Below are 26,546 nucleotides of genomic sequence, written 5' to 3'. Positions count from 1 at the left end.
CGAAACTTTTTTTTTTTTTTTTTTTTTTCCTGGGAGGATCTCCCGTCGAAATTACCACCCCGCACTACGGGCAGCATCAATATTATGCAGACAGCTGCAAGCCTTAGAAAATACTCATGGCTACTAAGAACGGAGGTCTGTTGGGCGACTGGGCATGGTCGGTCACCTTTTCACGACGCGGGCAGATGCAGCAGTGTGACAGGGCAGAAGTAGGGTTCAGCTCCCGCCGTACAACGCGTACTCGTGTTGTCCGGGTTCCAGCCATCTGCTCTGGGAGGAGAGCACTCAACATCCTCGTCCGTCAGCCTGGAAATTACCAGAACAAAACCACACCCTCTGCCGCGCTGCCTGTGGGAAGCGGCGAGGGTGACAACTCGGACAAAACGGGGACGCTCGCGCTCCGCCCCGCGCGCTCCCTCCCCCCTCAGCGGCGCCTCCAACGGCCGGGCCGCAAGAGCGCACGCGCCAATTACCCCGCCCACATACCCGGCGGCGCGCATGCGCCCTCCAAACGATTTCCCGCCCCGCCCCGTCCCCTCTGGAGGCCCCACCCCCTTCCCGACAGCCTCGGCTCCTCCCCCGCGCCTGCGCAGTGCGTGGGGCGCCGCTTTCCCGCCCGTTGTGAAGGGGCCGGGCGGTGGGTGAGGGGCCGGGGCGGTGGCGGGGCCAGTGGGGATAGGGATGGATGTGCGGTTAAACCGGCAGTGCTGAGCTCCCGCTGCGGAGCGGGGGCCGGGGGGTGTGCGGGAGCGCTGGGGTGAGGGCGGCAGCAGCAGCTGCAGAGTTCCGGCGTGAGGGGGTGGCCCTGAGGGGAAGGGGCATCCCGGTAGGCCCGGCCTTCCCTGCCGCTCCCCGGTCTGCTCCAGCGGAAGCCGCCGTGAGGCAGGCCCGCGGGGACGCGGCTGGGTTCAGCAGCTGGTGGAGGTGGGCGGTGCGTCCCGTCACGGCGCGGGTCCGGGAGAGGCCGAACGTGTCGGGACGCTTATTGAATTTTGCTTCTCAGTTAAAGGATGAAAGGTAGTAAGGAGCCTTTTTTTGTGAAATTCATAAAGTCTTCTGAGAACTCGGAGTATTTTTTTAAAGCTCTTGAGGTAAGTAGGCTTGATCATCTTTCTCAGCTCGATGTATTTATTATCTAATTAAATGATTTCTGTGGTTGACTTAGATGTAGGGTATATGTATACATCTGAAAATACGGCTATTGCTTAATGGGGATGTGTAGTGATTAATAAAGTTTGTTGAGCAAGAACAATTCTGTTGAAGAAATTACTTCTTGATCAAGAAATAATTTCAAAACCTACTGACATTTAGTGAAGTGATATGTAGCCTGGAAGGTCTGGATGGTGGTCGCTTATTTAATCACTAAATAAACTTAGGAAGGGCATTTGGATTGCTTTCCACCTGGAGAAGTTAGTGGGATCTGAAGGCCTGAAAGTTTGTATAATGAATGTTTAAGTCTGAGTATTGTGAAGACTTGGGGGGAATGAGGAGGATGCCCATAAGATATTTTAGCCTTTCAGACAATGTACTTCTACATGGTAGCTTTGTTGTGAGCTGTTTCAATTAAATGTACTTATGTAGTTTCCACAGGATTGGCCATTTGTGACTTGCTAATTAAATAAATGTTGCTGTATGTGCTGCTTTCCTGCAGTCTATAAAGGAATTTCAGTCAGAAGAACATCTCCAGATCCTTGAAGAAGAAACAGCGCTCGATATAAAAGAAAATGATAAATCACTTTACATTTGTGATCCTTTTCGAGGCGTTGTTTTCAATCATCTCAAGAAGGTATGCTACCCATTAACTTCCAGCTTTACTCTTTCTTTTCTAGAAGGACTTGTGTTCATACTTATACTCTGTTGTCTCTTTTTGCACTGAATATAGCAGTATGAAGTATTCACAATATAATCTTTAAAACTTCACTGCATCCTATATTTAAGGTGACTAGCAAAACATAGGGGTTATTTTAAAGCATGTGGAAAAATTAATAGTATGATTAGTTCCAGTTCTACTTGGGTCATTAAGCTGGCTCTCACACTTTTCATCTCCTTAGTACCATGATTTTGTTTGACCTGGAAAGAATTGTCCAGCAGACAAAGATAAGCTAGCTAAAATTCTCTGGCACGTTAGTGATAGTATCTGCTGCTCTTACCGAGGCCAGAAAACCTACAATGATTGTACTGAAGATCCGAAGCTGAAAGTAAAAACAGAACTGTCAACTACCTGGGGGTGCTTGAGGAGGAAGACAGACCAAGGGCCCTGCCTTCCTCAGGATTCAGGGACAATTAAAGCCTTCCTTATACCAGTGTACCTTCTGTTAATTGTCTTTTCCATTTTTTTTGTTGTTGTTTTATTGCAGCTTGGTTGTAGAATTGTTGGACCACAGGTAGTCCTGTACTGTATGCAGGCCCAGCGATGTGTCCCAAGAGCTGAGTATCCCGTGTACAACATGACCATGGCCGATGTAACAGTATCCTGTACCAGCCTTGAAAAAGATCTTAGGGTAATGCATTGTCCAAAATGGATTGTTTAGCTGATTATCATTGAAATTCTCTTTAGATGGCTCACTTCTAACGCAGCAGTCATACTATATATAGGTCTAATTGTGCCTTTGTCTAGATATATCTACTCTTTCTGTAGTTTGTAGACTACGTATAGTTTATGTAGAGAGTTGTATGGAAAGAGGGAGACATATCTAATATAGAAATGTGTATGTAGTGGTGTATCTGTGCATGCACATGTATATATTATTTAAGTATATATGTATATTATCATATGAGATTTCAGCTGTAATAATGTGAGAGTAAAGGTATGTTTTGTTTATTTTTATTAACTGATGAGACAGATCTCTTATTTTGCTAGTTTGTCTGCGGCTATAATGCTATAGACAGCATGCTCTATTTCTGGTTACTTAAAACTACATGGTAAAGGTACAATACCCAGCTAGCTATGGTTTAAATAGTTTATCTTAGAAGTTTACTTTTTTTATTTATTCCCATATCTTTCTAATTTATACTACCTAATATGTCAACCATCTGCAAAATTTCACTCACACAGTATGACTGTAGTATTTTTGTTAAGGGTACATATTTGTTCAGCTTATCATAAATGCAAATAAAATGGAAATTATATTTGATGGGTTTTGTGGCTTCTGTACATACATTTTGTATTTTTGAACAGGTATTTAGGAGAAACCATGGACAATTGAAATCCATGGTTTTGTTTTTTAAGGTGAATGTGAGCGTGATTTACGTTCTCTCTTTTTTCTTGATAATTTTCTATAATATTTTTTTTTCCACCCAGGAAGAAGTTCATAAATATGTGCAGATGATGGGTGGACGTGTGTACAGAGACCTCAATGTGTCAGTAACTCATCTTATAGCTGGAGAAGTTGGCAGCAAGAAATACTTAGTAGCTGCGTCTTTGAAAAAACCTGTTTTGCTTCCCTCTTGGGTTAAGACACTGTGGGATAAATCTCAGCAAAGGTATAAAAAAAGACAAAATAAAACTGTGTTTGTTTTGGGGACTGTTAATTCTGATACAGACTACCTTCTGGTTGATTTTATTCAGCAGAAAAAAATATTTCTCCTTTCTTTTATTCCTTTAGCATAATGAGATACACTGATGTTAACATGGAAGACTATGCTTGCCCAGTGTTCCTTGGCTGTACAATTTGCGTAACTGGTTTAAGTAGTTCAGACAGGAAAGAAGTCCAGCGCCTCACTGCTGAACACGGTGGGCAGTATACCGGGCAGCTCAAGATGAATGAATGTACTCACCTCATAGTTAAAGAGCCAAAAGGTAGAACTTGCAGAGTAAATGTTATTTTCACTGTTAAGTAGTGTAAATATGCATGGGAGTTTGAACAGTCTCTGTGTCTGCTTCAGTGTTGCTCTTACTAATTCTGTTTGGGGAATCACTGTTGATGGGAAGAGTAGCACAAGGTACTCTTACTCTAAAGGCATGAGTAAGAGAACAAAAAAAAACCCCAAAAAACAAACAAGCAAAAAAAAAACCCAAAAACAAAAACCAAAACCCAAACAAAAACAAACAAACAAAAAACCCCAAAACCAAAAAAAAAAAAAGAGACCCAGATGGTATTTAAGGGAAGAAAAAGGGAGAGTCCTAGAGGGAGTGGAAGAATAAGGAAAAAACTACGTTTTTTGGGAGAGCTGGATTGAAATTGGATTGTGGATTGATATTTTTTTAACTGATCTATTCTTTGTGCCTTCTGAACTCCCTATTAAGATAAAATGAAAGCTTCCTTTTTTTTCCTCTTGGGAAGATGAAAAGAATGTAGTTATAGTGTGAGAAGAATGGAAAGGGTTTTCTTTTTTTTTTACTCAATTTCCCTCCCTTTCCCTATGGGGAAATATCCTGGGACTTTTTAAGCTTTTTTTTTTTCCTTATGCTTGAAAGCTTTAAAGCCCTTTTTTTTGGTGTTTTTTTTTTTTTTTCTTTATTGCTCTTTCATACTGTACCCATGAGCTAGCCATCAATGAGATTTTTTTTGCTCTAACTTTATTTAGAGAATAAGCTGCTTATCAGAAGAATCCAGGATAACACAACTGCATATTGAAATCAGTTATTTGAATTTTAAAATTTTCTTAATGTCCAGCCATCTTTCAGCAATCACTGTTTGAAGCATTGGTCTTTTAGTGACTTGTGACTTTTATTTTGTTTACATTTGAAAGGTCAGAAGTATGAATGTGCAAAAAAATGGAATGTGCACTGTGTGTCTGTGCAGTGGTTTTCTGACAGCATTGAGAAAGGCTTCTGTCAGGATGAAACAATATATAAAATAGAGGCTGGATCAAAACTGAGTAATACACCCAGTACGTCAACACCTACAAATCATGCCAGCAAGCCTAATAGTAAGTAAGAGCATTTAAAATATGTTAAAGTGAGGTAAGAAACACTTTGTAGTAAGGAAAAAGAACTGTTTCAAGTAGGGAGCTGCTTGCTTTTGCAATGCTGGTTTGACAGTTTGGGTTCTGATTCTGCTAATGCTTAAAACACAACAGATTACTTTTATGGGTGTTGACTATTCCACCATGTGTAGACCTAAAACACATGAATAATAGTTTAAAAAGTAAATTTGAATTAGGTATATGGTTGTCTGCTTAAAAATCAGTGGTGTATATCTAAGTCCTAAAAAACCATGAGTATTCATACATTTATAGTTTTAAAACAAGTGTTTGTTATGAATTTAATCTTACAGCAGTGTTGGTGGGGGGAAGCAAATGCTGATTTTTTTTTTTCTTTTTAATTAGTATTTTTTCTTTTTTTTATATATGTTTTTACCTACTCATGCTATTAACATATGGAAAGTTAGAAGCATTATATAAACATACATAGTAGCATGAAAGACACAGCTAGCTTTAAATGTGTCTTTCAAAACACCTGTTACTGACTGCTGCTTCAGGAAACTACTGAACTGGAGCACTGGGTTAGCACTGCCAACAGAGCACTGGGCAGTCAAGTTAGGTATTATGGAAACTGTATATAACTCTTACATCAAGGAGCTTCATGTTGATTTCTCTTTACTACAGAGGCCTGTCTAAGAGTATTTCTAGTAGGTGGCCACAAAACCGGAATAAAAGCTTTGAAAACCGGTCTCATTGGCTGCTATCATAGATTACATCCATTTGGGAATAAACAGAAGGTGCATAAGCACTCCTGCTAGTAAGAACATATTTAATCTGTGTGTAAATAAAAACTGTGGTTTCAGGTTATACTTGCCTAGTACTTTTTATTCTTCAGGCTTTAAGTTTCCTTCTAGCACAACAAAATCATATCTGTCAGTTTTGTATTTTATTTAGTGAAGCAGTGGAGAAAACTGTGCCAAAACTGATGCATCTTTTAAAATTTTATTTAAAGATCATACCCTATCGGACGTCAGCCACATTTCCAACATCAGTTTGAGTGGTGTTAATGAAACAGCATATAGTTCTGTTATGAGCAGCAGACTGGATCCTCTTCCTGATGAGCTGGAAAACTTGGATACAAGTTCTTTTCAAGCCCCTGAAGATTTGTTAGATGGGTGTCGAGTATGTTTAATAGTTTATACTTTGAAATGTTCAGTCTTAATCCTGTGAAAGCAGCTAGGTTGAAGCACTGGCAATTGCTGCTTGAGTACCTTGTTTCGGCGGTCAGCAGCAAATGCCAGATTTATTTTGTAGCCACATGCTGTAGCTTGTGTGTATGTCTACATATGTGTGTATGTGTATAATTGTATTAAATGTGTAGTATAAATAAAAAATTATATAGACATATATTTAAGCGCTATAGTCAGTAGGTTCTAGAATTGGTGTGTGGTTTTGGGTGGGGGGTTGTTTTTTTTGATTATATGACTTTGCCTGGGGGTTCATTCCATTAGTAAATATTACAGTTTGGCTAGATTAATTTGCAAAGATAAATGGATCCAATTCTAAATGCTTAACTTTTTTGCTGCTTCTCAGAAGCTGTACCACTAGTTTGTGTTCTTTAGCAGTCAAAACAAATGATACCAAAATATACTACTTTATTTTTTCTTAATTTTTACATTTTTTTCTTTTCTCAAAAGCCTTTTTTTGTTGCTCTGTTCTCTTTGTAGATCTATTTGTGTGGCTTCAGTGGCAGGAATTTGGACAAGATGAGAAGGCTTATTAATTGCGGCGGTGGTGTTCGATTTAATCAACTCAATGAAGATGTTACCCATGTCATTTTGGGGGAAAGTAATGATGAGCTGAAACACTTTTTGGACAAGACAGCTCACAGGTTATGATAACTATATTGTTTAAGGTCTATTTCCACCTTATTTTCTTTCTCCCACCACCTTGGAAAAAAGAAAACGTGTATTGATTGGAAAATCCCAAATAGTTAAAGGAGACTTACAGCTAGTACTGATATGCAAGTATATCCTTGTGTGCCCTTGAAGACTGTAGTTCTTTGGGTAGCCACGAGTCACCTCAGTGAATAGAAAAACAAAGTATTCTTATTGGTGAAAAGAGGTGTTAACATGTATGTGTTAATATATTGAGGAGGAAGCATTTGGCAGCCCAGCAGTGGCAGATATAAATTACATTATAGAAGATAAGTATGAAATACTCTGTTCTCAGACTGAAAGAATTTTTAAAAATCTGGAGGTTTGCAAAGTGCCCAAAGCTTGCTTTGTGTTGGAGTTACAAACTTCAAGTGAGTGTATACTAGTATTTGCAGATCAGGAAAGGAAGAATCACAGTTCTGAAACCTGCAGTGACTTGTTTGTATAACACTTTATTTTATAGGCCTCATATAGTGACAGCAAAATGGTTGCTGGAGTCATTTAGTAAAGGTTATCTACATCCAGTGGAGCAATATATCCCTCTAAACTACCAGTTGTTAGAGAACCCAATTTTGGAGCAACCTGGAATGAAGTCAATTCTTCCCCAAAATAAAAGTCTCTTGAAGAAAGAAGCTGTGAACGTTATAAAGCACCAGAAAGCTGCTGAAGATGACTTACTCTCTCAATATGTAAATAATGATTCTACATTAGGTACGTTCCAGACTCAACATACTGTAGAAAGCTTAACTGCTCATAATTAGCATTTGAGTTTTACAGCATTTATTCAAAAGCTAGCCACTCCTAGTGTGTTAACTTCCATATTATATTTCAGAAATCAGATTTAAACAGGCCTATATTTAGTTTTTAACTAAAACCTGGGTGATTACAGCAGAATACTGCCATTTCTTCATAAAACTATTTTGCGTTGACTTTGATGTTCTTATCAAGCAATTACTATGGTTGGTTATTTTTGGTTGGTTGGTTTGTTTGTTTTTTCCTTTCAGATGAAGTTGAAAAACTAACATCCAGAACCTTCAATGGTGATGAGAATCAGTCTTTCATCTGTCATGGTTCTTTGGGAGAGTCTTCTGCACTGGCTGAAGGAGGCTTATTTGTCAGAAAGAGATTTCTTCTTTTGGGCTTTGGTGAAGAGGATGAGTCCTGCATTGCAGATATTATAAAGGAGAATGCTGGGAAAGTTCTGCCACTGCAAAGCAGAACCATTGCAGACTATGCTGTGGTACCTTTATTGGGCTGCACGGTGAAGCCAACTGTTGGTGATGTTGTCACAAATACATGGCTGGTAAGGGAGTTACACTTCCAGTTCCACTAGTAAACAGGTTATCTGTATTAGAAGTATGTCTTGTCAGAATGCAGAGTTATTAGTGGCTTAAATGTTAAGTAAGAGACTGAGAGATTAGCCTCGTTTCATTTGAAATACACTAAATGAAAGCATGCTTTAAAGCCTCTGTATCTGTAAGGATCTTTTATCTGTTTCACTTAATTTTCTTCAGGCTTGTTAAATAAGACTTTGTTGTCATGACTCAAAGGCTTATATGACAGCCTGACAGCATTTTCTCAAAATAATGAATTTTAGAAGGAGCTAGTTGACTAATAATTATTGCATTTGATATCTTTAAGCTTACTTTTTCTTGATTCATGCTTTTCACAGCTTTCTAACTTGTGGCAGAAGAGCAAGTCAGCTTTGTAGCTCAAAGTTGAAAAATACTAATCATATTTGTCAAGAGCGGGCAAATGACGTAGACTAACTGCTGTTAGTATTTTTCAATCCTTGGTAACTTTATCTGAAGTAAATCTATATAGACCCTCAGATCACACCTTGAGCTACTTTAAGGGAGCATCCGGAGTTGGAAGAATAGTAACTGAAGCGTTCTGAATAATGCCTTAATATATTGAACCTGACAAAATTAAAATGATCTAGAAAAGAATGTCTGATTCAGTAAGAAATAATTTCTCAGATGTAATGGTGGAAGCAGGATTGCTTGTTGTTGAGTCCATAAATGCTTTTGTACAGTTGCTGAAATATTGTTGGCTTTGCTATTTGGCTTAATTTGCATTTTTATCTCTTTCATCTTCTTTAAGATAACATGTGTGGAACAGCAGCTCTTTTTAGATCCCAAGTCTAATCCACTTTTCACACCAGTCCCAGTAATGGAAGGAGTTACCCCTCTGGAAGATTATGTTCTTTCTTTTAGCCAGTTCACTGGTGCCGAGAGAGACTCCCTGGTTTATCTGGCAGGACTGCTAGGAGCGAGGTATGTTTCCTGTCACAGTTTCTGCTTGTTCTTAGGCAGTCAATGTGATAAAATCCATTATGTGTTTCACTTTGCTTTTACAGGAGTAGCAAATATTAGTGTTAAACCTCTTCCGGATTCTATTAATTTATAAAACCTAGTGCTGAAACAAGGAGGTGCTATTATAAAGTTATTTTATTTTCCTCTCCTTTAGAGAAATTTAGACAGCAAGCAGTCACACAGCATAACTTCTACCAGAATAATGACTGAGTCTCAGTAACTTTTTGCTCTGCTTTACAACAGAGCAAAAAAAGTCAGTTTTTCAGATGTCAGGCCTTCTGGGTTGCTCTTCAGTTGTCCAGGAGTGAGCTGTTGTTCCTTTTCTTCCGTACTCTCTGGTTCAACCTCATAACCAGTGATAGTGCACCATTTCTTAGGGGCTGAGATGGTGAAGTATTTGCTCCCAATTCATCAGGATCTTTGAAAAACGTGCTTAGTCATGAAGTGGCAAAATTGTATAGTTTAGACTACCATTTAATCTGATTTGTAGTCTCTTTGAACTAAAGTCTTTGTCAGTGAGTTCTCAGTCTTGCCATCTTCTTGGAAGATTGGATCCTTGATGATAAGAGAAAAACTGTAATATAAAGAAAACTACTGTTAATTTGGAAATGATGCCTGTCTCCAGAAAGGAATCCAGCCTGTCCCATTAACCTTGCAGAAGAATGTTGGGCCTGGTGTGTGATTTGGAAATGGGATATGTGAGGACTTAAGGAGTATAAGAAGTGTTATGTTTTCGATATTGATAGAAGCAAAACATGACTGTTTAACTTTTTTGGGGTTTTTTTGGCATGTAGGTTAGGCTGTAATGAGCAAAGTGGATGGCCTTAGATAATTCTACTGGTTCTCTTTCTGTTGCTTGAATACATTTTATAGTACTATATAAATGCCCTAGATTAATTTTGTTTATAACTAAATGTTTTATTAATCTAATTTTAGAGTTCAAGAATTCTTTGTGCGGAAAGCCAGTGTGAAAAAGGGAATGTTTGCCAGTACCCATCTTGTGGTGAGAGAACCGGATGGTTCCAAGTACAAAGCTGCAAAGAAGTGGAATTTACCAGCAGTCACTGTAGCTTGGCTATTGCAGTCTGCAAGGACAGGGAAGAGAGCAGATGAAAGCAGGTTCTTGGTTGAAAATTCAGAAGCTGAAGGTTGGTTATTAGCAAATTAGGGAGTATGATTGTGTCATTGTACTGTTCATTCATGATAAAGAAGGCAGGTATGAGGAATTTTTTCCCAATGCCTTTGAAGTATTTGAGCTAAAGTATATTTTTCCAAATACTTTTTCCTTTCTGTCTTTTTTTTTCTGCTGTTGAGTTGTGATTATAGAAACAATACTGTGTGTTTGCTGCAAGTCTCTTGGAGCTTGTGGAGTCTTGTAGTTATTGGTCAGTTGGGAATCAAGCTCAGTGTCTCAGCTTTGTCCTTTTTGACACGTGCTGCTCTGTAGATTGTGTGGCAATTGATGGTGGATCCAGCTTAGAACTTCATACTTATTAGTCTGCAATGACATGATGCCCCTCTGTTCAGTCCTTCATGCCTACTTCATCTTCTGATGCTTCTGCTCCTTTTCCAGTTAATTCACACTTTTTACTTGGCAATATTTCTTCCACACTAAGATGCAAACTACAGTGATTTAATACTGAATCTTAGCAGACCTGTTTTACCAGTGGCCTTGTGAATTAATTGTGTGGGTCAGTAAGTCAGAGGAGAAAAAGTATGTTGTTGGAATAGGCACGTCTTAACCAGTATATTACATTTTTAAGGAAAAATGGAGGTAGGGGGGAAATGAGCAGTAAAATGTAAAATCAATTATTGTATTAATATTTTTGAGCTATAAAATTGATGAGTTATGCTTATCTAGAAGTGTTTATGATGTATAAGCTTTAAGGGCTTATTCCCGGCTAAAACTTGGTCCTATTAATCAAAGACATAAGGGACTAGAAGCGTACATAGTGACTTAGAGGTGTGATTTGGGGGTCATGAATATGAAAGAAATTTTGCCTTGCCTGGAAGTAAGGAGCCAGGGAGGAGGCGTTGTTTTTAGTGTTGAAAGGGAAGGATTTGTTGTGTATTACACCTTTTTTCTTGGATTTGCATTTTAATAGTTGTTGTATGACACGTGAGCTATACAGGTATGTGTGGAACTGCAAACAGTGTGAGCGAACCAGGGGTTGCTTGCTCTTTTTCCAGACACTTAGGGTCAAGCTCAGTACCAAAGTAATTAAAACTAAGTAGCTAACTGCAAGAGACGCTTAAGATACTGGCTTTTAAAACATAATTATCAGTTTAGAGCACTTATTAGAGAGGTTATGAAATTTCCTTTTAGTGAAAGGTTAGATGAACTTTCAGTTGTTTAAATAAAAATGTGACATCTGTATTCAGAAGAAAAATCAAATTGCTTGATTATGTTTTCTTTGTTTCTTTTAAAGATAAGGAGAGTTCCATTACTCTGCTTAGCAAGACACCAGCAACTGTTAAATCCCCTGATTCAGAACAACCTGCTTACCTCTTTGAAGCTGGAAAAAAAACAGCTGTGACTCCTCTTGATATCAACAGGTTCCAGAGTAAAGCTTTCCAAGCTGTAATCTCTCATCATATTGGGAAGACAACCCCTCTTGCACAGGGTGGACTGCCACAGAAAGAGCCATCTTTGCATCTTGATACACCATCCAAATTTCTTTCCAAAGACAAGTTATTTAAGCCTTCTTTTGATGTAAAGGTAATCATCTTTGCAAATTTTTTAGTCTGTAGAGCCAGCAGGGTTTAAAGATGCTCATTAACTTAAAAACAGCACAGGAACCTGTGCTTGCCCCTTTTCAAGTTGTTAACATATAGACTTTCAATTTTGAATAAAGCCAGGAAAACTGGCTCCATTTATACATATTTCTAGTTAATGACCTGTGAACTAAATTTATTGACTAACAGATTTTATAATGTCTTTAACAAAACTCTTTTGTGCTTATTGCATCATATGCTCACGTGTTCTACACCTCACACTGTACACAATCTGTCTTCTTTACATCTGAAGACTGAGAAATGTAACAGTAAGGTTTATAATTGCTCCAGATATATGGAAACAAGCATTTGCTTGTTTTGTGATGAGATGCTACTTTAATGACATATTTTAATGTGATAGCTTTATAGTAGTTACAAAACTGTTATTACAAATTGAAAACTGCGTTTGGGGTTTGGGGTTCATTGTCTGATTCCGAAGACCACAAAAGCCTAGAAAAATGATTAGTCTTAGAACAAAGAAGCCCCTGACACTTAAGGAGTATATGTGCTGGAATAGCTCTTTAATATCTCGAGTGTGCTTCAGAAGGCTTCAGGTTTGTTTTTCGTTTTCAAGGCCTTTGGAAGAAATGCATTGAATTCCTGCAAAGTTGTTAGTTTTTTGGGGGCTGGTTTGTGGGTTGGCTGTTTTGTTGTGGTTTTTGGTTCGGTTTGGTTTTTGGTGTTTGTGTTGTTTTTTTTTTTTTTTTTTTAAGCCCTTCTGCGCATAATAGAACAAAGCATATATTAAAAAAAACAGATGAATCCAGTGTTCTCCTTAGTTCTGCTTCATTAAGAAAAGGCTCCAGGGAGACCTTATAGCCATCTTCCAGTACCTAAAGGGGGCCTACAGAAAGGTTAGAGAGGGACTCTTTATCAGGGAGTATAGTGATAGGATGAGGAGTTAGTTCTAAACTGAAAAATGGTAAATTTAGGCTATATGTAAGGAAGAAATTCTTCACTGTGAGGCACTGGCCCAGGGTGCCCAGAGCAGCTGTGGCTGCCCCCTCCCTGGAAGGGTTCAAAGCCAGGTTGGACGGGGCTGGGAGCACCCTGGGCTGGGGGAAGGGGGCCCTGCCTGGGGCAGGGGGGTGGAACTGGAGGGGGCTTTGAGGTCTCTTCCAACCCAAACCATTCTGTGAGTGAATGAGTCTGTGATTTGACTGGTACCCTGCTTTTTGAAATCTAATAGTTCACCACTCTGAAAATTTTCAGAAGCAAGATATTCTAGACCAAAGTTTCCCTTTTTTTATAAAAGGGGCAGTAGGAAACTTGGTGTCTTAAAGGTATAGATAGAATCACATACTCAGATACAACTCTTGTGAGGGTGTTAGTAGTAAATTAAATTGGTTGGGGTTAGAAATTCCAGGGTTTGGCCACTGGCTTTTCCATTGAGTGCAGTTTTCATTGATGACAGTGAAAAGAAAGATTAACAAACTATCTTCTTTCTGTTTTGCTTGTGCAGACTCTAAGATAGGGATTGTCTTGCACTGCTTTTGTGCAGTGATACTACAGTTGCACTTGCTGGCTGCTACTCTAGTCCACCATCCTGGTTTAGGAGTATGAAATCTTACTCCAGACTGTGTTTGTGAAACTTGTGCTGGAGTGAGAATTTTGTAATGCGTTTGTGACAGTCAGTTGCTTCTATTTTGCTAGGATGCTTTGGCAGCTTTGGAAACACCAGGAGGTCCTGATCAAAAAAACAGGAAAATGAGCACACCTCTCTCTGAAGTGATCGGCAGAAACTTGAAATTGGCACTGGCAAACAGCACAAGGCATACAGTAGCTCTTGCTGCCAGCCCTCAGTTGACAACTGCACAGCCAGAAGCGGTAGGAAATTTTGGTTTTGAGTTTCTGGAGCATAGGATTAATTAAGAAGATGCCATATCTCTGTGTTTTAAGTTACAAAGGAGTTTATGAATTGCGCTTTGTAATGTATTTGAGTAGAAATCCATACGATAATGCATTCTTCAATGACAGTTAAAGGAAGGTAAATAGCAGAATTTCTTCTGGAAGGCAAAGATTTTAAAACCTTTTTTCTGCTGTCTGTACTACTACTATCTTGAATATTAAGCAGTTGCTGAGTAACATGGTATATAAATGTGTACCAATTTAGACTTTGTAGTATTGAGATGAGAGGATTTCATTACTCCTAAGAAATGCCCAGGCTTCAGATGAGCAGGATTAAATATTTTGTCTTGGACTAAAGTTAGGAGTTCTTTTTTAATGCACGTGTCGTCTTTTCCTATCTCCTTCTGTAAGATGCTGTTGTTCTGCTTACTGAGAGGCACAAGATGTGATCAGTTGCTTACCCTCTTATAAAGACACATTATGTTATTGTTTCTGGTAGTCATCTTGCCTATTCTACACTAGTGAGAGAAAACAGAAAAAGATGTAGGAGGGAAGGGAGCATTTATGTATTGCTTCCCACGTTAGTACATGGTTAACTATAGAGGAGTGAAAAGCTAATGGCCTTCAGCAAGGGAAGGCTGTCACTTCTTATTTTGTAGCTCCTTATTCTTACTCTTTTTTCATTCCAGTACAGTGAAATACTTCTGTGGCGTCAGGTTTGATAATTCCCTAATTTCAGTGTTCAGGAAGTGCTCAGTCTTCAATGGAAGGAGTAGAATACATTCCAGGGAGACTGGCTGAGAGTGAAGCTTTTGTCTTTGGATTCCTAGTGCATGGAATGATAATAATGCTGTGTTTTGACCATGGAGTTTGGGAGCAATAAAAATAGAGAAAATGTGTTTATCTTAGTTTTGTTGTTGCCTATTTTACTACATGCTACACTAAATACTAAGGTATTTTTGTCATTGATACAGAAACCTCCCAAATGTGACTCTCCTGTTTTTATCCCTGCTGTTTGAACAGGAAGAAGAGTGCAAGCCTCTAGCCAATGTTGTTATATATGTTAGTAAAAAGCTTAGTAAGAAGCAAAGTGAACTGAATGCAGTAGCAGCTTCTCTTGGGGCAGACTACAGGTATCAACTGATACAAAAAGCTTCTATTCTTCTGCACTGATGCAACTTCTAACAAATTTGAGTCTTTACGTTCTAATATGCTTTATCTACATGACCTTTTGCTATAACTAAACATTAGAGTTCACTATCTTAAACTATTTCTATTACAAAACAAGGACATCCGCTTCTGAAGTGCAGTAAGGCCATCTTTGCCCACCACATCTGCAGTCTCTGTTCTTGATAAGTCTGTCTTGGAAAGACCGTTTTGTCCCAAAGTGTTCCCAAGTTGCAGAATTTTTTTATTTTTTTTTCTTTCTCTTCTTTCTTTGAAGAAAACTATGAAACACGTTCAGTTTATGGGTAGTTCAAAATTTGCTTTATATTTTAGATTTTGAATCTGAAGTGTATTTCTGTGTGGTTTTCCCTGTCTCAAATCTAATTATCTTACAGATTGTAAGAACGTATCAGTGTGCTTAAAGCTTAGGAAAAATGGCTTGTCACAAAGAGAAACTACAAACTAACGTTTGTGATTTAAGACAAAATTCTGCTCCCGCTGAACCTGATTTATGTATTGTTACTGTCTTCTGTCATTCACGGTGTGGATGAGGAAGTTGCCCTTATATTTGGTAATAGCTTAGAAATGCTGAAGATATTTGCATTAGATAGCAAATACTAGTTTTTACAATTTAAAATGTTAGAATCCTGCATTTTGTTTATTTTGAGCTTAGGGGATCAGTATTTTACTTGCAGCTCAATATGTCAACAAAAGAAAAAGCGCTGTCATCCTGGGTCATGCCTTTTCAGAAACTGATTTGAAACTCCACTTAGTTAAATAAAAACAAAACAAAAAACCCTAATGCAAAACCCCTCCTCTTCTATATGTTTATCAGACTTAGTTGTATTTACTTCAGTGTTTTTTGAAAGCATTCTTAAAGTTCTATCCTCGAACTGAATGCTGTCTTTTTTGATGAAGAAAGTTGGCTTATTGCTTATTTAAGCATGACAAGATAGACAAAGCAATATTTTAACATGAACAAGAGATAGGACAGTTTTGGAACTGGATTTCTGATGCTTTTTGATAGAAACGATATCTTCAAGTTGTATTTCATTTTCTTTTCTAGATGGTGCTTCGATGAAACAGTAACACACTTCATCTACAGGGGAGGACAAAATGACAACAATAAGGAGTACAAATCCGTTAAAGAACGGGGTATACATATTGTTTCAGAACACTGGCTTTTAGAGGTATGGAGCTTGCTTTGTTCCATTATTAAAAGTGAAGGGAAATGGAGGCTTAAAACCAGTTACACAGCAGTGGATTTTCTGTTTGCATTTATACTGAACATGTATAGGAACTGATGTTTTGCATCCTGCTTTGAATTTTTGAGTTCAGTGATCAGTTTTCACTGATGTACTTTTACCTTGTTCTTCATGAGGAGAAAAGAAATTCTTTTCCATTGAACGTTTCTGCTACATTTCCCAGAATGAGAACCACATTTTTCTCTTGTGTAAAGTACTATTTTTGGTGGTGTTTTTGTTGCACTTTTCGTGTGTTTAGATGTGAAACTTTTTATATCAGTTTCTCATCTTTCTTATGTTAACTGATGTTATTACAGAGTGCCCAAGAATATAAACGGCTTCCTGAATCTCTCTTTCCTCACACTTACAATCCCAAAATGAGCCTGGACATCAGCGCAATGCAAGATGTTGGGTTCTCCTCCAGTAAAATTCTGTCAACTGGAAAACCAGCAGAAGAAAATGAGGTATAGTGTGTGTTATGAATTCAAGTTCTATGAAGTGATTTGGATTCACTTAACTTCATTGTTGTATTAACTTGTTAATAAAAAGGGTTTTCTGCATTTGTAATTTTCTTCTTCTAGGGCGATAGAGGGAAGGACTGGCATTTCAGGATTAGAAGTGCTTTCCAAATTTAAAATTATGTAGGTCCATTTATTTGCCTTCTCTTGTAGGTAACAAGATCCAAGGTGTGAACTTGCCTTAGTAGACATTTAGACTGCAGAATAGGTGTTGTCACTGATGCTGCTGTTCACTGTTGCTGTCATTGTAGTAGCAGAAAGATTAGGTTTACTGTAAGGCAAGTTTAATGATCGTCAGAATCATACAAGTGTTGAACATGAGAAAAAAGCAAAAAATTTTGGTGTTTCAGAATTCTACTTGTCTTCATTGGTGTTTTAGATTATTCCAGTGGACGAGGATGATGCTGAAGATGATATCACTACTGACCAAATAAAGGAAATGGTCACCGCAGGGGAAGAACAAATAGTAACAATTGAATCCAAAGGAGGTAAATGTAAATCACTGTTTTCAAAATAGTTGAGGAACATCAAACTGTCAATATAAGCCTGTTAGAGTTTCAGGTGCTGAATGTTGAGATCTGGAAGCTTTAGGTACCATATTTATATAGCAGTCAAGTACAGCTAGCCCTTATTATTGCTGGATGAAAGGAAAGGGCTTTGCTCTCTATTTTAAAGTCTGACATCCCAGAAGAAAATCATGATCATCTGTTGCAAATTACTTAATTGCTGTTTCTTTGTTTTTCAAAATGCCGAAGTTTGTCTTTAACATGACAGATCACTGGGTTAGAGTATACTTTTTTTGTTACGTAAATAAACGTGTTACAGGAGAATTGTGGATATGTTACATCATGTGAGCAAATTCAGAGGTGAGCCAAATGGAGATTTCTCCTTGTGTCTAGGAATAGGTGACTTGGGGCATACGTAGTTTTCCTGGATATTTTTTCCCAGATATCTTTTCTCTCCTTAATGTATTATCTTTGTCCTGATGTAGGAGGTGGGGGGAAGTTGACCAGAATTTCAGCTACTTTTCACTTGTTACCATCTAACAGTCTTGATCTTACGAGTTTTGTTTCATCTCTTAAGTTTTAACCCAAGCACTAGAAATGAGGGAGAACTTCCAAAAGCAGCTACAGGAGATCATGTCTGCCACATCGCTAGTGAAACCCCAAGGGCAGAGAGGATCCCTTTCAAGGAGCAGTTTTGATGGTTCTCCAACCACTCCTGACAGCACACGGTCTGTGCGAAATGGCCGCAGTAGGGTCTTGGAAGCTCTAAGGTATTAATTTGTGTTTCACAGTATCTTATTTTGGCCTCACGTGTGCGTAGACACTCATGGAAATATGAATAGGTCTCCATGGTTATCAGATGCATTGCCTTTCTCTACTGATGTGCTTAAGTCGCTTCTCTCGCAATTCTGAATCTTTAACCGCACGTTAGATAAAGTCAGAATGTTATCTTAAGCCATAGTGAATATCTTTTGTTTTTTCAAAAAATCACAGAATAGCATGATTGCTTTTTAGTTTTGAATTGCCAGCTGATTTCTTTAGATTAGTTAGTGTTCTTATAGATTTTTGAAAAAAGCAGTGTTGCAGTCTTTCAGTACGTAGGTCATATACAAGTAGGAGGTATTCTACAAAGCTCCCCTGTGAATGTTTCTTCTTTTTTTCTTTTCTCTCTAAACAGAGGATAGGATTTGAACTCTAACAGTGCTGAGCCACAGTGAGAAAGTAATGGAAACCTTGCAGAAGTATTCCTTTAGCTTGGTGTTTATTTGCAAATTAATACGTTCAGTAAAGAGTAGAGTACACTGATTTTGGAATAATTTATCAATATGACACATAATAAAAACATCTATTGATACTTTGGTTGCCTTTTTTCAGCCAAGCTGACACAAAGGCTCACAAAGCCAGGCTGCCAGAGTTCCTTTTGTACTGAAATTTTCCCCTTTCCCAGTCATGCTTTCTAGTAATGAGGTCACTTGGATACTACAGTTGATGTGATCATTAATACATTGCCTTCAAGTATGGTAGTCTTCTCTAAAACAAATTACTATTTAAGGTATCTGTGCTTTTTTCCATAGGCAATCCCGTCAGGGACTCACAGATATAAACACTGAGCCATCCCAGAGCGAGCAGATCATCTGGGACGATCCTACTGCGAGAGAGGAGAGAGCAAGACTTGTCAGCAACTTTCAGTGGCCTAACAGTCCTTCCCAGTACACTGAGCAAGGTCAGAGTAATGCCAATAAGAACATGGATGAGTCGGCCTTCAAAGGATCTGTAGCTGATGCAGAGATTGCTGGTATAGGTAAAATCAGAAGTACATTATCTTTGGTTTTTGCTACAGTGTCCATTTGATCTTTAGGACTTTTAAAATACAGCAGTGTTTGGGGGGGGGGGGGCTGAAATAATCATTGCCATTTCTCGAATGCCAAAAATACAATTTACATCTTTGAGCTCTGTTATGTGTTGCTGTGTTTTAAAGAGAAGCTTTCCTATTCATTTGCCATTTGCGGTCAAACACCAAGGCAGTGTGCGTCCTAAAATAGTTTGCATCAACTTTAGGAAATACTCCAAATTTTTTCTTTTTGCAACCACAGCTGGTTTCCAGGTAACAATTCAGGTAGGCATAGTGGAATTCAAATGAGAATACCAGTAGCAAAATCTTTTTAACTGTAGTAGAAATATTCATAGGTGAAGAATGGAGATATAGGAAGAAGATAATCTGTGAACCCAAAAAACAGATGTCATTGCTGCTGACAGATGTGCTTAGGTCAGGATTCAGTGAAGATATATTTATCTTCCCTGTTCTTCTTAAAGACTTTGGTCTACTGCTAGGACTAAGGAAGCAACACAGTTATCTTTTCTCATCTGTTTTGCTTTCTTCCCATTCCTGTCCCCTGAGAGACAGCAGAATCCTTTATTTCTCCATCCCCACGGCCTCCCTTCTGTCCCCAGCTCCTTCCCTCAAACTACTTAGAGAGTTTCTGCTTGTGGCAGCAGTCTTCCTGAAAACTATCCCTCTCCTAGGGGAGACTGAAGAAGATTAGTTAAATGCATGCAATTGATTTTTGGTTCAAAAGAGTCAGTGTGGTTTAGCCAATGAAATTAGACTATTTGAGGTTTTGGGTTTTTTTTTTTTCAAAGCAAGGCATCCAGAGACATGAGTCTGCGATATTGCAGTTGGTGGTTTGTGGTGTAAGGAAGAGCATGTTTATGAAAGGTAATGGTGAAATGTAACCGTACGTGTTGTACCAGCAGTTGTGTTTTGTCATTTTGATAGCTATTTTTTTTAATGTTCTTTTTTGCTTTATCCATAATTATATGCAAACAAAGACAAGTCATGTAACAATGTTTTACTTTCACAGCTGTTCCTGAAGCTGGGGATAGAGATTTGACTGAAGGTCTAAAGAGTCCTGTATGTAGAGATCCAGAAACACCAATTAAAGATCACTTGATCCCCACTCCGCAGGCCCCTAGCATTGCTTTCCCACTGGCTAACCCTCCTGTGGCACCACAGCCCAGAGAAAAGGTTTGTTGTGTGAAGAATATTTATGATGTTTTGTGTTTTGAGAGATGGAGTGATGCTTCATACTTACCATCAAGTTTATAGCTGCTTAAAAATAGGTGAATATCTGCATTTAAAATACTGAAGTGGATTACTTTTGTGCAGTTCTATTTCTCTTTCACCCTTTCTTTGAGATTTTGAACAAATAATGTTTGCTCAAATAAAGAAAGCTTATTTGTTCAGACAGATAAAGCTTTTTGTCCTGTTAGTTCCTGCTGGAACGCTGAGGTAGACTTTGGAGTGCAATTACTATGTGTATTTGTTGGAACTCCTCCAGCTGTGCTAGGATGATGGAAAAAACATAGGCCTTTGTTTCCTTGGTGGTATCTGGAATTTATTTTTAGGTACGATTGGAAAATTATTTTTCTGCCAAAAAACAGCTTTAAAATTCTACTATTTTATAGTGAACTTGGAAGGGGCCAGGAAAATGAGCTTAGTCTTTTGCCCACAGAGTATCACTTGACGCTCAAACTTTCAGCAGCTATGTGTCTTAAGCAGTATAATGTGTCATGTTAGTAAATAAGATGTGGTAGAAATGCATAAGGACCCTTAAAGTTATAGAAAGTCTGAATGAATGAGGCGGTGTGATAGATGGATGATGATTTCTTCATGTGTTCAACTTGGCATTCAGTGGATATGAATGAAGGATTAGTTTTTATGACAGATTGGTTCAGATGTGCCCTGAAGAAACGGGGAACCAAGAGCATGTTAAGCAGGAGCCTAACATTAATTTGATAAAATCCAAGCTTTTTGTCAAATGATTGACAGGTTTGGTTCTTCTTTTCTTGACTAAAAGAAAATTTAATATAAAAATAGCCCAGAATGTTTGGCAGAGAAATAATCAGCTGTCAACCTGATCTTTCTGTCATTATTTTCAAAATCTGTTACTGTATTTCCAGGCTGTTATGGAAGATGAGAAGGCTGATGAAGAACCAGAAAAACACCGTAAATTTCAGCTGTCTTCTCTTAATCCTCAAGAAAGATTTGATTACTGCCATCTGATTGAGGAATTAGGTACCAAATATTTGTGAAATGCAAAGAATAGTAGGTGTCTGTGTGTGTCTGGTCAGCTGTGGCGTGTTGCGGAAAAGAAACGGTTTCTGTTAGTGACTCATCAGATTTGAGGTCTCGAATTTATGGCTTTCTGTGCTTGTGAGCAATTCTTTGAATATATTATTATTATGTGAGCAATCAGCTTTGCCATAAAACAGCAATGGTTCTGTCTTCTGGCAGTTTTCTTTTAGCTGTCTCCACAACAGCCTCATTCTTTACTGTTGGGAGTGCCCGGGATCTGCTGTCCTCTGGTGTCTCTCTCATTCCTGTTTGTGTTACAGTGGCACTTTATTTTTATCAAAGCCACTCTTTCCTGGCTGCTTCTCCTTCCTTGCCGGCTTCTGCCCATGTCACTTCAATAATACTTTCAATGTAAATTTGAGTGTATTTTAATTTGAAATCAAATAATTCTCACTTTGAGTTGATCCTTTCTGTGGTACCGCATGACCCTTAAATAATTTGAATCAAATTCATTCCTCAATTCAAGGTGGAACAGTACTTGAGAAACAGTGCTTTGATCCAAGCTGCACACACATTGTTGTGGGACATCCTCTTCGAAATGAAAAATTCTTGGCTTCGATGGCAGCTGGAAAGTGGGTGCTTCATCGTTCCTACCTGGAGGCGTGTAGAGGAGCTGGCTGCTTTGTTCAGGCATGTGACCTTATTATTGAGAAATGAGCATGTTGTACCTTTTCACATTTCTTTTTATTTTGCATTACTAGGGAGGGACTTAACCTCTCAAAACCAATTAGCAATTTAGGGTGCCTGAGCCTTGGAAGTTTTAGAGGGTCCAAAGTCTGAGAAACTTTTGGCAAGCTTTTCTCTGAAAACTAGTCCTGGACCAAACTCCTGGTATAGGATAAATGAAATAGCACTATTTTTTATAGCCCCTTCTGAAAATTGAAGCTTGAGTACCTCTTGGTAAATTCTCTCTGGTATCGGCTAAATTTACATGGATCTTGTTACACCAAGAATTAAATCTTGATCCTTTCAGTAAATGAACATATAATAGTTTTAACTAATCTAACTCTATAACCACATACATAAACATTTTTGAACACTATCTCTTCCAACTCCTCACCTCCCTAACCATTATTTCACAGTAGACTGGTTCATATCTTTATGCATGAAAAACAGCTTTCATCATTGTGGAAGACACTGCAGCAATGTAGAGTTGGTGGTGCCCAGAGTAGTGAGTTGCTTTGCCCTGCTGTTGAATTCCATTGTAGATAACTGCAAGAGGAATCTGGGTTGTGTATGTGACTTGGTGTCACAGAAAACATGAGTTGATTTAGATATATATGTGCAATTAAGAGCCATATCTTTACCTAGAGCTGTTTTGGACAGATAAAATCAATATATAAAGCTAGTATGAGTTGGGATTTGCTCTGGTTTTGTTTGTTTTTTCTTTTTGTTGTGTGTATTTTATATTCCTGCTGGTGAAGTTGGCCGAACTGCTTTGTAATTCAGGCTTATGATGGTTCTAGGAGGAAGATTATGAGTGGGGAAGTAATTCCATACTTAATGTTTTGCCTGGAATCAATGTAAACCAGAAGAAACTAGCACTTGCAGCCATGAGGTGGAGGAAAAAAATTCATAAAGAGTGGCAAGAAACTGGTATTGTTGAGGTATGGTATTGCTGGGGTGTTTAAGTACTTGTGCAATGTAAGTTGTGCAGTGTGGGTGGACAGGACAGTGGTTGTCACGAAGAAACTCTGAACCTTAACTGGCAGGGAGAAGTAATCTGCCTTGTTATTAAGAACAAAATGGCTTAGCTGGTTATATTCTAGTTAAGTAATCTTGTTTTTTAAAAATTACTTCTAATGCTGGTATATTAAAAGTCTTAATCTCCCCCTGAACCATTGTTTTTGTTTCGCAAAGCTGGAATGTGGCTACTTGGGTATGTAAACGCCCCTCAGCCCGGAGGATGACGATTGCAGGTCAAGAGCTCTGACCGGGCAGCTAATGCAACTGGGCTTGACTGGGAAACCGCAGCTGGTACTGGCAGTAACACTCGCTGTGCTCTAGAGGTGAATACAGCTCTCTGGACAGCATTTTTATAGCTCTAGCAGTGAGTGTACTATTGCGCTTCAAACAGCACACAAGTTTACACCTTTCCTAAAGCACCTTCTGCGATTTTTATGGTGCAAGTTCCATAGTCTTTCAGTGAGATTTTTTGCAAGTGGGACTTGGGCACCCCAAAGCCTTTTAACTCCTCTCTCAAACCAGGTGTTGCAGTCAAGTATTCTTTGAAAGGTAGAAACACTGCTGCTGTTTCAGTCGCATCAGAATAAATCTTGACTTGTGTATATTTTACAATAAACTCTTTTAAATGAACGTACCTCTTTCCTACTTGGAAACCACAGCGAGTGCCTGTAGGAGGCAACCAGTTGGCCCCAGGGGCTGTTACTGTAACTGAGTTGATAATGTGGTGCAGGGTAGGGGGGGAAACGTTGTTTCCATGTAACTTAAGATGTGTTTCTGTAAATGAATGTCTGATGTTTTGGAGAAAAATACTCATTGCCAAGGGTCTTTTCATAGATCGGTTTGCCCATCTTGCTGTGCAGGTGAAAAGGCTTGGTGGCAAGCTGCCTGCCTGTAAGGTGTTGCCCAATAGTTGTATATTCTGTGGAGTTTTTTCCTGTTACACTTAAAGACAAAACTAGGTGATAGCAAATGTTTCTCTGATGGGTATTCCAAAAGGGGCAAATTATAGGTTCATTAAGTCTTTGTACTCTTTTAGTACCAATGTACTTTTGACTAAATTGAGTCTTTTATCTAGGGAGCTTTCAGTGGCTGGAAAGTAATCCTGAATGTTGATCAAAGCAAGGAAGCGGGATTCAGGCGCCTTCTTCAGTCAGGAGGAGCAAAAGTATGTAGGTTTCTTGAAGAAAAAAAAAAATAATACACATATGCTTGATTTTTTTAAAAATTCCCCCCCGCCCCCCCCCCCCCCCCCCCGCCTTTTCCTTCTGTTAAACTCTGTGCTGGGCATTTTCTGTGTGAGTAAAAGGATTTAACCGACAAAATAGCTTACACAGGATAGCTGAGACATGGTCAAAGGGTGGGAAGAAAAAGCTGTGTCATCTTCATTTTGCAAGTAGTCAGGTGGAGCAGCTTGTCTGAGGTGACACAAGTCAGTAGCGCTGGTGGGAACCAAGGATAGAATTTCTGTGCCCTGCTCCGATGAGAAGGATCACCCTTCCTGAAAGGTACGTGATGGTACAGAATGCAGCTGTAAATGGTATTTTATTTCCCATTGGTCTGCTAGTGAAATTATAGGTCATGGAACATTTGTCTTGGGGAAGAAACACAAATAAACTAGTTTTTGTCTGTCGTGTTTTAATCTGTAGGTGTTTTCTGGTCATTCTGCGTCTCTCTTTAAAGAAGCGACTCATCTCTTTGCTGACTTCAGTAAGCTGAAGCCAGATGACACCAGGGTTAATGTCGTGGAGGCAGCAGCCCAGGGAGTGAACTGCCTGAAACCCGAGTACATAGCTGACTACCTTGTCCAGGTGTGCAGGTCTTGGGGGGGGGGGGTGCTCATCTCAGGGGTGTTCCTCACCTGCCCCACGGGTTTTGGAGGGGCAGGGCAGGCCCCTCACCTCCACTGTCCCGGCCACCCCAAGCCTCTGGGCAGGGACTGCATGCCTCCCTGCCTCCTCTGCCAGGACTTGTGGCCACGCTGAGCCTCCCGATCCGCAGCCTCAGATTTTAACTGCTGTGACACGATTTGGTCTAGTGCTGGCGGTGGGATCTGATGCAGGGTAGGGAGCTTGCAAAATGTGTTCAAAATACAGATGTGCAGTGTTCGTTATTTTTCCATTTTTGAAAACTAATGAGCTGTTTCATTCTTCTCAGAAGCTTCTTGAGCTAAACATTTTTTTTCTTCCTCTATTGAAGGATCCACCTCCCCCAGTGGAGTCTTACTGCTTGCCGGAAGCTGAATCTTACCTTCAGAATAACACAGAACTTAGAACTGGATCATCCCAGAAAAGAAAAGCACTGGGAGAAATGAGCAGAGTCAAGCGATCCAGAGTACACTGAGCAAATTCTGTGCTTTTGATTTGTACATTCTTAAATTTGTATTTATATTTTTTCATTCTCACCACAAAAATTAAAAGCTTTGAGTCTCACTTCTCATTTGTCCTGAGATTAAAATAACTTTACAGTAATACTCATAGGAAAGATTGTCTTGGTTACCAGTAGCATCTAAAAATATGGCAAGAACTCAACCAAAAAACACTTTGTCTCTAATATGTCCTAACTATCTCACTGATGATTTTGTTTAGGGACACCGTTGTATAATAAGTTAAGAAATACTTTGTGAGATGCTTACCACGTCTTTTATCCATGTGTTGTGGGGAAAAATACCAGTTGATAAGAATTCTGTTGCATTTCCCACACAGTAGTGGGCTTCTTAGGTTTTACATGAATTTTTCTTCTTTGGGTATTTTCTATTGCAGGGGAAAATGGGAAACCGGACCAAAAGAACTGGTTGTAAATTTTTGTACTAATAGAGGGGGTGTACTAAATTATTTCTGTAAAGCAGGGGTGCTGTTGAGGTGCTGCTGTTCTGAGTGCTAATGAACCTGTTCAGCAAACATAGAACCAGCTCTGACAAACATCTTTAAAGTCTATTTAAATTTACCTCTTTATTGTGTTTTTTTTTGGAGGGGTAGGGAGGGAGTATATTCTACTTTTATTGTCTAGCTGCTGACTACTCTGTTTTACAGGAAGTCAGTCTGGGTTGCAGATAGAAGACAGGAGCCACAGACATCTAAGCCCCACGGAATCTGGAGAATCTTGCTCTAGGCTGGGGAGAAGGAACCCACTGAGGGAAGGGAGGAGGGACCTGAGCTGTCCCCAGGTGCGAGGGAAGCCTTTACATGCAAGGCTGTACTTCGGGCTTCTGCTTCCCACTTGAGTGCAGTGGCTGTTTTGTCAGTGAGCTCTGCAACACGCTGTCAGGATGACCTGAAGGAATTGCCAGTGAATGGGAGGGATTTGATTCTGAGAAGTGAAATCTGTGCCCCTGTCGGGGGGCTTAGGCTGTGGCCAGGTTGATGTGTTGAGTTGCAGCGACGGGAGTCTTGGCACCTGCTTTACTTTTCTTGATCTTAGCAGCTTAATGCTTTTTGCTAGTTGTGGATGTCAGCCATCTCCACCTTGCTCTAAGGCCTCACACTGAAAACAATTCTGCTGCTCCTGCCTTAACTCAAAACGTGGTAATACTGTATTTCACCAGCAATTCTC

General features: G+C 39.2%; 1 protein-coding gene across 3 annotated transcripts; it reads left to right on the top strand.

Moving 5' to 3' along the window:
* Positions 1-584: 584 nt before the first annotated feature.
* TOPBP1 (DNA topoisomerase II binding protein 1) lies at positions 585-25,426 on the top strand. 3 transcript variants are annotated; one of them, XM_032991264.2, is made up of 28 exons: positions 585-637; positions 1,004-1,091; positions 1,652-1,786; positions 2,358-2,501; positions 3,302-3,483; positions 3,606-3,799; positions 4,693-4,872; positions 5,879-6,048; positions 6,594-6,757; positions 7,267-7,514; positions 7,808-8,106; positions 8,907-9,079; positions 10,055-10,266; positions 11,548-11,837; positions 13,547-13,720; positions 14,765-14,874; positions 15,975-16,098; positions 16,470-16,616; positions 17,050-17,158; positions 17,754-17,946; positions 18,751-18,977; positions 20,038-20,201; positions 21,137-21,251; positions 21,778-21,941; positions 22,778-22,918; positions 24,073-24,162; positions 24,644-24,805; positions 25,194-25,426. In XM_032991264.2, the coding sequence occupies exons 2-28, from the start codon at positions 1,011-1,013 to the stop codon at positions 25,335-25,337; spliced, it is 4,536 nt and encodes a 1,511-aa protein (XP_032847155.2). In that variant the 5' UTR covers positions 585-637; positions 1,004-1,010; the 3' UTR covers positions 25,338-25,426. The 3 variants fall into 3 exon arrangements, 2 of the variants coding, with proteins under 2 accessions (XP_032847155.2, XP_032847156.2); XM_032991265.2 differs by having other exon boundaries at positions 610-641; XR_004406859.2 differs by lacking the exons at positions 585-637; positions 24,644-24,805; positions 25,194-25,426 and adding an exon at positions 23,172-23,320 and having other exon boundaries at positions 836-1,091.
* The last annotated feature ends 1,120 nt before the right edge of the window (positions 25,427-26,546 follow it).

The sequence above is a fragment of the Tyto alba genome, unplaced genomic scaffold, assembly GCF_018691265.1.
Source record: "Tyto alba isolate M040663 unplaced genomic scaffold, T.alba_DEE_v4.0 Super-Scaffold_46, whole genome shotgun sequence".
NCBI classification, from domain to species: Eukaryota; Metazoa; Chordata; class Aves; order Strigiformes; family Tytonidae; genus Tyto; species Tyto alba.
Note: the sequence above shows the minus strand (reverse complement) of the source record. Positions and strands in the feature narration are given on the sequence as shown.